We start from the raw sequence: 16,203 nt of genomic DNA on the forward strand, positions 1-16,203 counted from the left end.
CCAGCCTGGTCTACAGAGTGAGTCCCAGGACAGTCAAGACTACACAGAGAAACTCAGTCTCAAAAAACCAAGAGAGAGAGAACTTGAAACTATTCTTCCCTACAGGAGCCTGCAGGAACCCAGAGGAAGAGTGGAAAATTCAAATATTTCTCTGAGTTCCCCAGAAGATGCATCCCAGAGTCACTGAGACAGTTAGGCAATGCTCAGGACTCCCTCCCACCAGTTTTGACTCACCTCAGACTCTTCAGGAATAGCCAAGAGCTAGAGGCATGATCAGGGAGAGAGCAGTGGAGGCCCGACCCAAGGGAACAGCACTCAGACCCACCCACATCTCCAGGAGCCCCTGCTCTACTAGCTCAGTGGACAGGCTGTGGTATTTAATCCTGCTGAACTCCCCTGGCTACTTTGTATGTGTGTACATGTGTGCACTATGCATTTGTATGTGTACATACATGTTCATATGTTCATGCACGTGTGGGAGAACAGAGCATGATGTAGAGGGCAGAGGTAGACTTTGGGTGTTTTTCTCAATCACCCTTCTTTTTTCTTTCTTTCTTTCTTTTTTTTTTTAGAAAGGGTCTCTCACCGAACCAATTCAGCAAGAATTAGCCCAGGGATCCACCTATTTCTGCCGCGCCGGCACTGGGGTAACAGACTCTTTTTTTTTTTTTTTTACTGTGTCCAGGGCCTTGGGTCCCATGCTTGCACAGTAAGTGCATCTGACTGAGTCATCTCTGCAGCTCATCCTCTGGTCCTGGTCCCTGTCTGACTATGCAGCCTGTGGTTCAGCACATGCTCCCCCTGAAACTGACTCTGGGCACTTGGTCCATCAATGTCTCTTTAGTCTCTCTCCCCATGTCCTTGGTGCCCAGCACAGCCCAGCACAGGCTGGCCTAGGGCGAAGGATGTCGTTGATCATGGCTTTGGGCAGAGGTAGGGGAAGTGAGGCTCACTTGGATCGAGCTGGACATCACTGAGAGCTGCAGCAGCAGGCGGTCCAAGGTGCCCTCGCCCAGTTCCCGGAGGTACAGTTGGTATTGCTGCTCCAGAGGTTCCGGGGCTGAAATGCCACTGTCTGAGGGAGCAAAGAAAGCAGCCATGAGAATGTAGTACAACACGCCACCTCAGGCCAGGTGAAAACCACCACTGTGTGCCAAAAAGGGCAACACCCTTCCTGGAATGTTTGAAGGAAAGGAACTTCCTAGACAGAGTCTTTCTTCTCCAGTATACTGTCTTTTATATTTCCATCCATGTTAGCGTACTTTTTCTGAGACAGGGATTCATGTTGTCCAGGCTGGCTTTGAACTCACTGTGTAGCTGTGGATAACCTTGAACCCCTGATCTTCCAGCCAGTACCTGCCAAGTGCTGGGATTACAGGTGTGAACCACCCTCCTTGGCTTATATAGTGCTGGGAACGGAACCCAGAGTCTCACGAAAGCTAGGCAAGCACTCCACCGACTGGGCGGCATCCCCAGCTCTACTTTAATTTTTTTATGATGAATTTTGTGTGTGTGATAATGAAAACAGAGTTCAGGGTCTTTTGGGGATGTGGTCTGGGTCTCACTGTGCAGATCTGTTTGGCTCAGAACTATGTAGACCAGGGTGACCTTGAACTCACAGAGATCTATAGACCTCTGCCTCCTGAGTGATGGATTAAAAGCATACATTTTAGTATTTAGGCATCTGTACTGGCCTGCCCTTGGGCTCCTGACAGGATATCTCCTCAGCTGCAGCCACCCATGTCTCTCTCTCTCTCTCTCTCTCTCTCTCTCTCTCTCTCTCTCTCTCTCCCTCTCTCCTTCTCTGCCTGTCTCTCTGTTTCTCCCCCTCTCTCTGTCTGTCTCTTCTCTTCTGCTGCTCCTGTCCCCAGAGGTTCGTCTCCCCGCTCCCCTTCCTCCTTTTACCTTCTCTTTCCCCTAATAAAAACCCTCCACATGAGTTCTGTCTCTCACGTCTTTCTCTCACATGCTGTTTTTTAAATTACAATGTACACCATTACACTTGGTAAGTCCTGTGTGTCAAACATGCCAAGCAAACACTCTCTCATTGAGCTACACCCCAACTGAAGTTTAAAAGTCTTTTTCTGGCCAGGCGGTGGTGGTGCACACCTTTAATTCCAGCACTTGGGAATGAGAGACAGGCAGATCTCTAAGTTTGAGGCTAGCCTGGTCCACAAAGTGAATTCAAGGTCAGCCAGTGTTATACACAGAAACCCTATCTTGAAAACAAACAAACAAATCTTTTCTATTGTGCTGACAGGTTCCTTTCAATCATAAAATAGCAGTATTGAGCTCGACATGTAGCTCAGTAGTAGAGTGCTTGCCTGGCACAGGTGATGCCCTTGGTTCCATCTCCAGCATCACCAAAACAGGAAAGGGAAGGAAAGAGGGGGGCGAGAAAGGACTGATAATGGCTCCAAAATATAAACAAATTTTTAATTGAAAGTTAAAGGTCAATTCCTAGTACACACACCCAAAAGAACTGAAAAGAGGCATATTGCATAAAACTGAAGATGGCTGGGCAATGATGGCACACGCCTTTAATTCCAGCACTCAGGAGGCAGAGGCAGGCAGAACTTTGAGTTCAAGGACAGCCTAGTCTACAGAGTGAGTTCCAAAGCAGCCAGGGCTACACCGAGAAACCCTGTTTCTATAGAAGAAAAAGGAGGAGGAGGAGGAGGAGGAGGAGGAGCAGGAGGGGGAGGAGGAGAAGGAGAAGGAGAAGGAGAAGGAGAAGGAGAAGGAGGAGGAGGAGGAGGAGGAGGAGGAGGAGGAGGAGGAGAAGGAGAAGAAGAAGAAGAAGAAGAAGAAGAAGAAGAAGAAGAAGAAGAAGAAGAAGAAGAAGAAGAAGAAGAAGAAGAAGAAGAAGAAAAGAAGAAGAAGAGAAGAAAGTTGAATGTGAATGCTCTCCAAAGTGTTGTTCACATAGACGGGGACAACGTGAACAGGTAAGCTCTTAGACTCTTAGACACGGGCTGTTCATGTGGTGGGATTGACTCAGCTACAAAGAGGAATGGCATTGTATGGTATCTGCTACATGAATGAGTCTAAGAAACGGTATGCTAAGTGAAAGAAATTAGACACCAAAGATCACATGATTGAATTCACAAGAAATATCCCAAACAGAGGCAGGAGGATTGTATATTAGCAAACAGCCTGAGTTACACAATGAGATCCAGTCTTAGAGAGAAAGGAAGGGCTGGAAAGACGACTGTGTGGGGGCTGAAGAGATGGCTCAGAGGTTAAGAGCATTGCCTGTTCTTCCAAAGGTCCTGAGTTCAATTCCCAGCAACCACATGGTGGCTCACAACCATCTCATAATGGGGTCTGGTGCCCTCTTCTGGCCTGCAGGTATACACACAGACAGAATATTGTATACATAATAAATAAATATTTTTTTAAAAAGACGACTGTGTGAGGAAAGTACTTTCTGCACAAGCATGAGGACCTGAGTTGGGTCCCTAGTGCCCACACGAAAGGGTATGGCATAGCAGTATGTGACTTTAACTCCAGCGATGGGCAGACAGAGACAGGAAGATCCCTGGGGCTGGCTGGTCAGCTAAGTCCATCTACACAGTGAGTTCCAGGTTCAGAATGAGACCCCGTCTCAAGAAACAAGGTGGTATGTAGTACAAGAAGACATAGATGTTGGCCTCTGATCTCCACACATGCACCCTATGTACATGTGCACACATACAAACACATGCATTCACACATACAATGCAAAACAAATCAAATATTTTTAAGAAGTGAAGACAAGTTTGGGCATGGTGGCACACCTTTAATCCTAGCACTTAGGAGAAAGAGAACACAGAGTTTTCTGTGACTTTAAAACCAATCTGGTCTACACAGCAAGTGCCTGCCAGGGCTACATGGTGAGACTCAAAATAAATAAACAAATTAAAAAAAAACACTAGGGTATCTGAAGCAGGAGGGTTATAAGTTGGAAGACAGCACAAGTTAAATAAACAATGTAACTCTGGGAAGGAAGGGAAGAGGAAAGAAGAGGTAGAGGGGAAAAAGAGAGAGGAAAAGAAGAGGGAGGGGAAGGGTGGGAGGGATGGAGTAGGCACAGGGGGCCAGTCACAGTACGCAGGATGGTGACAGGCTAGTGTCTGTGCTACACTCTTGGGGGGCTATGTTTTCAGACAAAGGGTTTTTAGTTTTTCTGTGGTGCTAGGAATGGAACTCAGGGCTTTAGCTACCAATAAGCTATGTTCCCAATCCCTTTCATCTCGTGTGTGTGTGTGTGTGTGTGTGAGTGTGTGTGTGCGCGCGCGTGCGCGCACATGCCTGCATGTAAATAGAGGTCAGGGGGCAACCCCAAGTGTCATTCTTCAGACACCATCCACCTTTTGTCTAGGACAAGGTCTCCCATTACCCTGGAACTCCCATTAGCCTGGAAGGCTAGCCTAGCTACCAGCCAGCTCCAGAGATTCACCTGTCCCCACTTCCCATCTGGCTATGGATGGGATTATATGCATGAGCCACCACAATCGCCTTTTCAATGAGTTCTGGGCCTCAAACTTGCATAACAAACTGAGCCATTTCCCCAGCCCTCGGTTTCTCTTTCTAGAACGCAGTATCAGTTGGTCCGATCTGGCCTCACCCTGCATCAGCTGCCGCTGCCCCTGGATGACCTGCTCACACAGCATCCGGTGCTGGTGGTAGCGCTGGATCACGAAGTCCTTCTGGCACAGCAGGTTCTTGCGGCACAAGTTGTCGGCCTGCAGCTCTGTGTTCTCCACCTCCAGCTCGTGGGCCCTGCACAGCAGCTGCAGCACCTCCCGCTGATCCTCACTGGTCACCTGCCTGGGGAGCAGCTTCTCCATCTGAGAGGCCTTCTGCTTGGCGTGGGCCAGGCGCTGCTCTAGTCCAGCCTGGGGGAGGCAAGGGCAGCTTGGGGCAAGCACCAGTGCCAGGTAGTCAACCTCATGAGACGCGTGGCCATCAGTCCTAACGATGAGCCACCGTGAGGGTGAAAACTGACGAGGTCCATTTGACAGGACTTAGAAGACACAAGTAGACAACGGTGTACACGAGGTAGCCTCTGGCCGTGCCAATGAGAGACTCTGTTGACTAAGGCATTTGAGGTGGGAAACCCACCTAAAACAGGGGACCCACCATTCCCTGGACTGGGGTCCTGGGTTGCTTAAGGAGACAGCGAGTTGAGCACCAGCATCCATCTCTCTGCTTCCTGACTGTGGACGCCGTGTAAGCAGCCGTCTCCTGCTCCTGCCACCATGCCTTCCCCGCCAGGAAGGACTGGGTCCTTTTCTTCCCCCAAGGAATTCTTTACTCTCAGAGTCACATAATACAGGAGATCTGGGGCTGGTGAGATGGTTCAGCAGTTAAGAGCACATACTGCTCTTACAGAGGCTGTGAGTTCTGCCCCCATCACCCAGACCGGGCGACTGAAACTCTAGTTCTAGGGGATCCGATGCCCTCTTCTGGTCACCTCAGGCACCTGCCCCCACATGCATATCCCTTCACACACATATAGATACATAAATACAAATAAAAATAAATACTTTCTAAAGAAAAAATGGGAACTTGGTAGGCAGGGTGTTGGCAACTTTACAGAAAATGCGGCCATTCTAGTAGGCACCCCTGAGGAACCCCTAATAAACTCATTTCAATCCTCAAGTAGAGCTTCGATGAGTCTCCTCTTCCCCCTGCCTCTTTTTTGCCAGCGTTACATAGCCCAGGCTAGCCTCAAACTCACTACTAGCTGAAGATGACCTTGAACTCCTGATTCTCCTACTTCCAGAGTGCTGGGATTGCAGGTGTGCCCTACCAACAGTCTAGTATGGTCAGTGCTGGCAATGGAACCTGGGGCTCTGTGCAGACCAGATAAGAGTGCCACTTACTACCCAAGCCACAGTCCCAGCCCTTGAACGAGTCACGGGCCGTTACTGCTGCTCCGGTTTGGGGTCGACTGTTACTTCCTATCTCTCTACCCACCCCATCTGCTCCTTCCTGCAGAAACCACAGAGGTCTCTTGGCCACCTTGTCTACTCACTTCTCTTATCTCCTGAACTACCCCAGCACTTCTGCATGGGGCCATGTGTGGTGTGGAATGGCAGACCCCTCTCCTGGGAACTGACTGCCTTTTCAATACCAGAAAGCAGAGCCACCCACCTCACACTGTGACATGTCTCCAGGATTTTCACAAAGCTGTGGGTGACATTCTATGTCCTGATTCTCTCAATCAGCATGTGAGGGGACACAGGGAGAGCCCAGCTTGTCTACTGTAGGCCCCCTGAACTGTTCACCCTGTATAAAAATGAGCTAGGAGCCCTTGAAACCCACCTACAGCCTGTAGCTCGGTTCTGCACACCCACCAGGCACGGCTCCAGCTCTCTGTACATAGCTGTGGGTATATGGCCGTTTCTATATGTGTTTGTATGTTCTGTATGTTCATCACAAGGGTGTGTGTGTGTACATCTGATGGAGATGCTGCTGATCACGCCTAGGAAACACCTTCCCAGCGATTGTATCCCTTCACTCTGGGGCCTGCTCAGGTGACTCAGCAAAGAAACGATCACACCACTCAACTAACCCCACAAGGCCCTAGAGAGTCACGTGGGGCTCGGGCTGCCTAGCATGCCCAGAGTCTTGGTCCCCAAGGGATGGGCAGATAACAACAGGGAAAGATATGTTCTACCACCTTCCTTCTGATCAGGGATTGATTTCACTCCCTTCCTCCCAACTCCATCCCGACTCCTCTGAAGCCCTCTTCCATTCTGCTCCATACAGCCTCCTGAGTTCCCCTCAACTTCTTAGCTGAGAAACAGCCCCTCCTCTGCCCACTCATACCTGTTCCAGTGACCGTTGCTGCGCTGACCACAAGTCACATCTGTGTCTCTTCCCTCAGCTCTGAACTTGGGGCACAGGACTCACTAGTTTTCCTTGAAGCCCCAGGGCCTGACCTCCAGCTAGATACTTAAAACCTTGCTTTTTAATTGGTCATTTATTGAATGACAGGCTGGCCTCTGCAGGTTCCTGACTGACAGGCTCGCTTCTGCAGGTTCCTGACTGACAGGCTCGCCTCTGCAGGTTCCTGACTGACAGGCTCGCCTCTGCAGGTTCCTGACTGACAGGCTCACCACTGCAGGCTCCAGGCTCGCCTCTGCAGGTTCCTGACTGACAGGCTCGCTTCTGCAGGTTCCTGACTGACAGGCTCGCCTCTGCAGGCTCCTGACCGACAGGCTCACCTCTGCAGGCTCCTGACCGACAGGCTCACCACTGCAGGCTCCTGACCGACAGGCTCACCACTGCAGGCTCCTGACCGACAGGCTCACCTCTGCAGGCTCCTGACCGACAGGCTCACCACTGCAGGCTCCTGACCGACAGGCTCACCTCTGCAGGCTCCATCATTTGTTGATATCTGAATTTGCCCTTGATGTTCATGTCATCTAGCTGAGTATATCACTGGCTTAGACAACAGGCATCTATCTTCCTTTCGTTGTTGTTATTTTTCAAAACAGAGTTTCTCTGTGTAACAGCCCTAGCGGTCCTGGAACTCATTCTGTAGACCAGGCTTGCCTGGAACTCACAGAGATCTGCCTGCCTCTGCCTCCTGAGTCTGCTGGGATTAAAGATGTATGCCACAACTGCCAAGCTATCTTTCTTATTATAAAAGCTGTAGGAAATCTAATCATTAATCTGAAGTGAGGAGGCAGAAGCCTAGACTGAAGTGGGCAGGAATAACAACATGAAGGGCCCTTTGCTTTGGTTTCATAGCTGGTAAGAGAATTAAACAATGCCTGCCTTTAACAACTTGACATCACTGGACACTTTTCCTACTTTCTGAGAACACCACCAGCATTTAGCTAATGAGCCGCCCAGTTCCTAGCATCACTAGCCTTCCCACAAAGCTTCCTCAAGCAAGAGTTCTGTAATTTTCCTAACCCGAGTTTACTCACTAGCCAGCTATTAAACAGCTCATAAAAGAAGCTCATTTTTAATTTTTTTCTATTTTTTTGAGACATGTTTCTCTGTGTAATCCTGGCTGTCCTGGAACTCACTCTGTAGCTGGCCTTGAACTCAGAAATCTGCCTGCCTCTGCCTCCCTATCTTTTTTTTCACTCCTCTCTAGCACCACATCTGTTGCTGGGGACAGAAACCTGGCCCTTGTGCTTCCTAAGCAAACCTCTGCCAACTGAGCTATGTCCCAGCCCTAGACCAAGTCACTGAGGCTGACTCAGGTGGCTGTGACCACAGAGCTGCTGTGTTTCATGGGATGGGCAGGTACTCTCAACAGGTTGCCAGGCTCAGACAATAAGCACCATTGCCCGGCTGAGCATCCCTCTCTCTCACCTTGAGGGCTGCGGTTTTCTGCTGCTCAGCCAGGAGCAGGTTCACCTCCTCTCTGGCCAGAGCCACCTCCGGGGGCTCTGAAGCCTCGACCTCCTCTCCGTCAGCATCCCCTGGCTCCTCGTCCTTCTCACTCTTGTCCGTGTTTGCGTGGGGGTGGGTCTTCTCTCGCTCCCAGCTGCAGCCAGGACACAGGAATCAGGAATCAATCGTGCCTGAGCGGAGAGCTTTCCAGGCCTGCTAGCCTCCTCACAGGCGTGGGAAAACGATGGCGAGAAATCAGGTCCCACTCATGATCTTCTCCACATATGCATCCACTCCAGCCCCACATATGACCCCTGACCCCACAGAGCCAGCCACAGCCACCTCCTATGGAAACATGCTGTCCTCAGGAGACAACTGTGTGACCAGGGACACTAGGAACGTGTCTGGGCTCTGGTAGCAAGGGTAACACATTGAGCCTAAACAGGATCCATGGAAACAGGGCAGAAAAGGAAGACCAAGGAAGCCTGGCAAGCAGATACCTGGCCAGAAAGGGCAAGACACTGTGACTGCGTTGGTTTTCCTTTTTCTCCCCCTCAAGACAGGGTTTTCAGGCTGGCCTCGAACCTGGAGATCCACCTGCCGCTGCCTCCCTGGTGCTGGGATTACAGGCCTGTGCCACCACAGCACAGCTCCGATTGCATTGCTGAAGTTTAGAATAACTGCGGTGTAAGCAGTGTTGTTCGCATAGTTGGAGAGAGAGGAGGAAGGTCAGCACGGTGACGACAGTGGCCACGACAAAGGGTGGTGATGTACGGTTGTCATTCCAGCACCCAGGAGATGGAAGGGAAAGACCATAAACTCCAGGCCAGCCTGAGTTATATACAAGACTGTGTTCCAAACAAAGGGGGAAGGGAAGGAGAAAGGGAGAGCAGGGAAGGAGAAAGGGAGGGGAAGGGAAGGAGAAAGGGAGAGCAGGGAAGGAGAGAGGAAGAGGAGGGAAGGAGAAAGGAAGGGGAGGGAAGGAGAAAGGGAGGGAAAGAGAAGGAGAAAGGGAGGGGAAGGGAAGGAGAAAGGGAGGGGAAGGGAAGGAGAAAGGGAGAGCAGGGAAGGAGAGAGGAAGAGGAGGGAAGGAGAAAGGGAGGGAAAGGGAAGGAGAAAGGGAGGGGAAGGGAAGGAGAAAGGGAGGGGCGGGAAGGGAATTGAGAAGGGAGGGAGAGGAGGAGAAGAGGAGGGGAATTACGGGGAGAAGCAAGAGTAGAGGTGAAAAGAAGCAAAGGGTTTGAGTGTGACAGTGATGACTGAAGTCAGCCCTAAGTAGGTATTGTGTCCAGGTTTCTCCAGGACAATTGGAGGGATATCCATTGTCCCAGTGTAATGACTACGAGAGCCCCTTCACCTCCAGAGTCTGGTGTGGGCATCCCAGCTATTCTCTGCACAGGCTCACTCTGTCTTCAGGGCAAGGACACATACTGGTAAGTGAACCATGGGAGAGATTGTGGTAACATTTATTGACCCCCCCCCCCCGGGCTGGCTCTGGACCCCAACCGTAAGAGGCCCAAGGGATCTCAAAGTGTCTCTTGTTTGGCCCAGTTTACCAATAGGGTCATAACGGGAGAGGAATAGAGACAGGACCTGTTTTCTTGAGGAGCAGCGCCCCCTCTGTTCCTTGGCTTCCCTTCCCTTAGGGGATGTGCTGTGCCTATAAGCAGGGCACTCACTCTGCAATGGTCAGGAGGTGGCGAGACATGTCTATGTGCAGCTCAATGTTAGTATTCTCCAGCTCCACCAGGCTGCGCCGCATCTCCATCTGCTCCTTGAAAGCCCCAATAAGCTGTGCCCGGATCTTGTTCATCTGTAGACGACTGTCCTCCTCTGCATCCTGGGGGATTGTGACTGCAGGTAGGAAGAAGACTGGCTGGGCTGAACTCCATGCTCACTCACAAGGATGGGTGAGCATGTGTGATGTGGACATGTGTTGACGCATGGAGGATGTGTAGATGCGGTATGTGGATAGATGGGGAGTTAATTTTTTGTTTGTTTGTTTTGTTTTTCGAGACAGGGTCTCTCTGTAGCTCTGGAGCCTGTTCTGGAACTAGCTCTTGTAGACCAGGCTGGCCTCAAACTCACAGAGATCCACCTGCCTCTGCTTCCCAAATGCTGGGATTAAAGGCGTGCGCCACCACCACCCAGCTATTGTTTTTTGTTTTTCAAGAAAGAATTTCTCCATGTAGCTTTGGCTGTCCTGGAACTCATTCTGTAGACCAGGCTGACCTCGAACTCACAAAGATTTGCTTGCCTCTGCATCCAGAGCGCTGGGATTAAAGGTGTGCACCACCACCACCCAGCTTGGATGGGTGGATAACTGATGGTGCATAAATTGATAAATGGATGGATTTTGTTGTGGCCGGATGGATATGTAGATGCGTGGATGAATAAGTAGGCGAGTCGCTGAATAGATACATGTGTGTATGTATGTATGTATATGTGTATGTATGTATATTCGGGTGGATGGATGCATGGAAGCATAGGTGGATGGATAGATAAGACAGCAGAGGGATGAATGAATGGGGGATGGGTGGGTAGATGAATATGTATTTGAGTGGAGAGAAGGATGGATGGGGATATAGGTGGGTGGATAAATGGATGTGTGAGTAGATGGATGAATAGATGGAGGGACGGATATGAGGTTGGATGTATGAGTGTATGGAAGGATGGGTTGGTGGATGGATGGACAGATGGGGAGATGAGTGGGTGGAGGAACATATATTTGGGTGGACAGTTGGATGGATAGGGAAATGGTTGGGTGAGTGGACAGATGGCACATAGACGGACAAGAGGAAGGATAGTAGATGGGTATATGTCATGGTCTTACTTCTCTTTGAAAACCTTAATTTTTGTCTAATTGATATATTACCAATTTAACACAATTCATATTCCCCCAGCACTTTACTTTTAGCTAGTCCAAGAACTGAAAGCTATTTCAGCTTACACCTGTGTTCCTAAAGTATTTGAGGCTTTTTTATATGTTTCCTGCCACTAAGAATTCTGTATGGCTGGCAAAATGGCTCAGTGGGTAAAGGTGCTTACAGCCAAGCCTCACAACCTAAGTTTAATCCCCAGAATCCACATGGTAGGAGAAGTGAACCAATGCCTGTAAGTTGTCCTCTGACCTACACACACCTACACACACCTACACCTACACACACACACATACACAAATAATAAACAAAAATAAAAGTAATTCTTCTGTGAATTGTCTATTAAATGTCTTGCTCACTCTTAATCATTGAGCTGCTTGCTTATTTTTATTGATTTTAGAAGTCCTCTGTAAATTACAGTAAAGCCTATCTTTATAAACCAAAGAACATGTGTGTGGTATGTCCCTTAGGGGAGTAGAGGGTTATGTGTGTATATGCTGTGTACATGTCGATGTGGGTCTGTGTATACATGCATGCAGCCACATGTGCCCATGCCAGACTAGAGGTCAATGTTGGCTATCTTTCAGAGTCTCTCCCTACCTTATACTTTGAGACAGTGTCTCTCACTGCTCTGCAGCCCATTAACTGGCTAGACTGGATGGCCATCCAGTTCCAGAAATCCTCCAGACTCTTCCCTTATCCAATGCTGGGGTTAGAGATACTCAGTGCTGCCTGACTTTTTGTTTGTTTTATTTTTGTTTCTCTGTGTAACTGTCCTGGCTGTTCTGGAACTCACTCTATAGTCTATGCTGGCCTCCAGCTCACAGAGATTGCCTGTCTCTGCCTCTCAAGTGCTGGGATTAAAGATGTGCACTGCTGCACCCAGCCTGCTGCACTGGCTTTTATGTGAGAGCTGAGGATCCTAACCAGTCCTCATGTTTACATAGAAACAATGGCTGGACCATATCCCCGCTCCACACAGGTGCCTTAAAATCCATTTTTGCAAGTTTTTTTCTTCCTTCCTTCCTTCTTTCCTTCCTTCCTTCCTTTCTTTCTTTCCTAAGAGAAGGAGTCAAGTCAGTCTCTTGTCTCCATGGCTGGCCTCAAGTTCTCTATAACCTGAATTCAGTCCACAAAGCCAGGTGTGATAGTGCCCATCTATAATCCTAGCGCCGAAGCACAGGAGAAACAAAGACAAGTGGATCCCTAGGGCACACCGGCCAGGCAGCATGGCCCAATTGCTAAGTTCCAAGCCCAGAGAGAAACCCTGTGTCAAAAAATATTAAGGTGACTGGAGAGAGGTCTCAACATCTAAGAGCACTGGCTATTCTTTAGAGGACCCACATGGTGGCTGACAGCTATCTGCAATTCCAGTCCAGGGATCTGTCACCCTCTTCTGGCCTCCCTGGGTACTGCAAACATATGGGGTATAGACATACATGCAGACAGATCACCCAATACACATAAAATAAATCAAAAGTTTAAAGTCAGTTAAAAAGTAAGAGCCAGATGCAGAGGGCAGGGCACACACATTTAATTCTAGCACTCAGGAGGCAGAGGCAGGAGCCAGCCTGGTCTACACAGTGAGTTCTAGAAGAATCAAGGCTACACAGAATATACCTTGTTTCAAAACAAAGCAACAAACAACAAGCAAACAAACAAACAAAAACAAAGTCAAACCAGAAGGCAGTTGCTCTGAGCCACTTTAAGGTTCTGTTGGGCCCACCTGCTGCTCTGAGGCCTGACTCAGTGAGGTCTAGTTTTCTTCTTCCTCTCCTTCTGTCTTTTCTCTCACAGGCTGGTCAGAGCCTGAGCTGCCTCTTCTGGTGTTCTGGCTTCCTTACTCTTTCATGGAAGGCCCCCTCTCTCATTTCCCATGCAGCTGAATGTCAGTCACATGGCTAACCAGCACGCCTACATCTCAGGCTTCTACCTATGAACCTATGATAATTTTCTCCCTAAACTCAAAAATAGGTAAAGAGTGAGGAAGATATTTAACACTGACCTTTGGCCTTCACACCAAAAAATAAAAGAAAATGAAATAAAAAAAAAAGATGGGGCTGGAGAGATGGCTCAGAGGTTAAGAGCACTGCCTGCTCTTCCAGAGGTCCTGAGTTCAATTCCCAGCAACCACATGGTGGCTCACACCCATCTGTAATGAGATCTGGTACCCTCTTCTGGCCTGCAGGCATATATGGAAGCTGAACACTGTGTATATAATAAATAAATAAATCTAAAAAAATAGAAAAAAAAAGAACATAAGCCAGATGTAGTGGCACACACCTTTAATCCCAGCACTTGGGATGTGGAAGCAAGGGGGATCTCTGTGAGTTCAAGGCCAGCCTGGTTTACAGAGTATGCTCTAGGAGACCCAGAGCTACACAGTGAAACCCTGTCTCAAAAAATAAAATAAAATAAAATAGTCTAGCTCCCATATCTTGTAGGCATGAAACTAGAGCCAGCCTGAGGCTCCCAGGGAAGCAAGAACAACAGCCTTTACAGGGTCACTTGGTCACCGTGAATGTAGATCATCAGGATGGTCATGGCTAGGCACTTCCTGGGCCAGCAGAAGCCAAGGGCCCATGGGATGTGGATGTTGGGCACAGGGCTCCAGGGAGGAGAGGGTACTGAGCCATCAGGGCCTGCTGGAGGCACAGCTGTACTCAGCACTACCTTGTATATCCAGGACGCTGGGGTCACTTTTCTTCTCCTTATCCTGCTTCTCAATCTTTGACTTGAGGTGCTCGATTTCCCTGCGCAGGTCAGAGATGACGTCAGTGTACTGTGCAATGCGGTAGGAGACGTTCAGCAGGTTGCGCTTGACCTGATGGTGAGGACAAGCGCCCAAGGTCAGGCATGGCTGAAGTGTTCTGAAGGACAGGTTTGAGAGGTGACGTGCTGGGTGTGGTGACTGGCTTGTCAACTGGACACAACTTACAATCACCCTGGGAAGAGAGTCTCCGAGAGGGATTATCTACACCGGGCTGGGCATGTCTGACAGGGACTGTCTTAATTAAGTTAACTGATGGTACCCACAGTGGGCAGCACATCCCCTATGTATGGGGGGAGGGTCCTGATATATATAAGAACGGAGAAACTGAGCAGGGCATAAGCAGGCAGGCATTAATTTCTGTCTTTGCCTTGATTGTCCCCCAGTAGAGACTGTAACCTAGAATTATGAGTCAAAAGGAGCCTTTCTCATTTTGGGATTGCTTGTGTCTGGGTATTTTATCACAGCAACAGAAATAAAATGGGAAAACAGGGATGGGGGGAACCCAACATCATTGCTACATTATGTTATCTATGAATGTGCTGGGCCACATGTGTGGCCCGCGGCGGGACAGGTTGGAGACCTGCTATATCACAGAAGAGCAATGAGAACACAGGGCTTGGTGTATTAGGCCAGACACAAAAGTAGAATGCCATGTGACCGGCCTATGCGGCAGCCAGAGAAGTCAGATTCTCAGAAGCAGAAAGCAGAGTGGTAGAGCCAGGGCCTGGGGAGAAGCTGGGGGTCTTTAATGGAGACTGAGTTTTGGTTTGGTTTGGTGTATAAGTTCTAAAGGTGGACAATCATTCTGGTAGCACCACAGGGTAACTATACCAAGGCTACCATGCTGTGGACTCACGGAGATTACAATGGAAATTTGGGTGGCCATAGGGATGACTCAGTGGGGTAAAGGCAATTGCTACCAAGGCTGTCGGCCCAGAACCTCCATGATGGAGGGAGAAGAGCGCTGACTCCCACAAGCTACCCTCTGACAGCCATATGCTTGCCATGACATGCATATATGCACACACTTGTATGCACACACTAAAGAAAAATGGAATAAGGAAATTACTAAATGAAGCCTGGTGGTGGTGGTGCATATCTTTAATCCTAGCACTCCGGAGGCAGAGGCAGTCTTATCTCTCTAAATTCCAGGACAGCCAGGGTTACACAGAAAAACCCTACCAAGAAAAACCAAAATGAAAAAATTTGTTCCGCATATATCTTACCACAGTAAAAGATTTCAAGTAATCCACTAGGATTTTTTAGAAATCTTCCCACCGGTAACTATTGTGACCACTGATTGTGGGGGAGGGGGAGATTCACGTGGGTATACATGTGTGTGCTCGTGTGTCAGTACAGGTCAGAAATCAACTTCAGGTGTCATTCTGCAGGCTCCATCTACCTTATTTTTATATTTAATTACTTACCGTGTATACCTGACTGACCTGAGTCTCCCTAAGATAGACCAGGCTAGCCTTGAACTCACAGTGATCCACATGCCTCTGCCTCCCGAATGCTGACATAAAGGCCTGCAGTATGACGCCCAGCTCACCTTGTTCTTTTGAGGTGGGGTCTCTTGGTGGCCTGGAGTTTGACAGAGAAGCTGGGTTGGCAGGCCAGCCAGCCTCGGGGATCTGTCTGTGTCTTTTCCAGCACAGGAATTATAGGTGAGCGCTGTCACATCTGAGTTTGTTTGTTTTGTGTTGCTGTTGTTGTTTCTTAACATGGGTCTAGGGACTGAAGTCAGGCCATCTTTCCCACTCCCTTACCCGCGTCTTGATGTTCTTCGCTCTGTAGGCATAGAGCAACGTGGTTCTTGATTCCTCAAAGCTGGTGCTGGCCGGGCTGATGTGAGCGATCATCACTGTACGGCTGTTGCCTCCCAGGGCATCCTGCTCAGTGAGAACCACAAAACTGGGTTGATGGAGGCCATGTGCTCGCTACGTCACCAGTGGCCCCAGCTCTCTGCCAGTACCATCAGAGGTCTGGGATCAGGGCAGCTGACGCTGGGGACCAGAGTGAGGCTAGTAGTGCCTGGGAAGGAGACCCCCAGGATAAGTGGGTCGTACTCCAGCCGCCCCTTCTGACTGCTGCTTTGGTGAGAGCAGTTTAGACCCAGAGGGCAGATGTAGGGGCATTTATTTATGATTGCTTATTTATCTAGGCAGCATCAAGCTCAGTATAAAGAAGTTTTCACAGGTTACAGCT

The 16,203-nt window shown here is 49.2% G+C and overlaps 1 protein-coding gene across 1 annotated transcript in view; it reads right to left on the bottom strand.

Moving 5' to 3' along the window:
• The window catches only part of LOC125402249 (kinesin-like protein KIF19), a 52,010-nt gene that overhangs the window by 16,722 nt on the left and 19,085 nt on the right, over positions 1–16,203 (bottom strand). Inside the window, exons 9-14 of the mRNA XM_087903338.1 lie at positions 15,765–15,887; positions 13,896–14,046; positions 10,023–10,197; positions 8,323–8,497; positions 4,610–4,880; positions 954–1,075 (exon numbers count right to left, since the gene is read on the bottom strand). Of these exons, the coding sequence (XP_087759464.1) occupies positions 954–1,075; positions 4,610–4,880; positions 8,323–8,497; positions 10,023–10,197; positions 13,896–14,046; positions 15,765–15,887 (1,017 nt within the window). The remainder of the gene's footprint in view (positions 1–953; positions 1,076–4,609; positions 4,881–8,322; positions 8,498–10,022; positions 10,198–13,895; positions 14,047–15,764; positions 15,888–16,203) is intronic.

The sequence above is a fragment of the Myodes glareolus genome, chromosome 2 (assembly GCF_982192425.1).
Source record: "Myodes glareolus chromosome 2, mMyoGla1.1, whole genome shotgun sequence".
NCBI lineage: Eukaryota > Metazoa > Chordata > Mammalia > Rodentia > Cricetidae > Myodes > Myodes glareolus.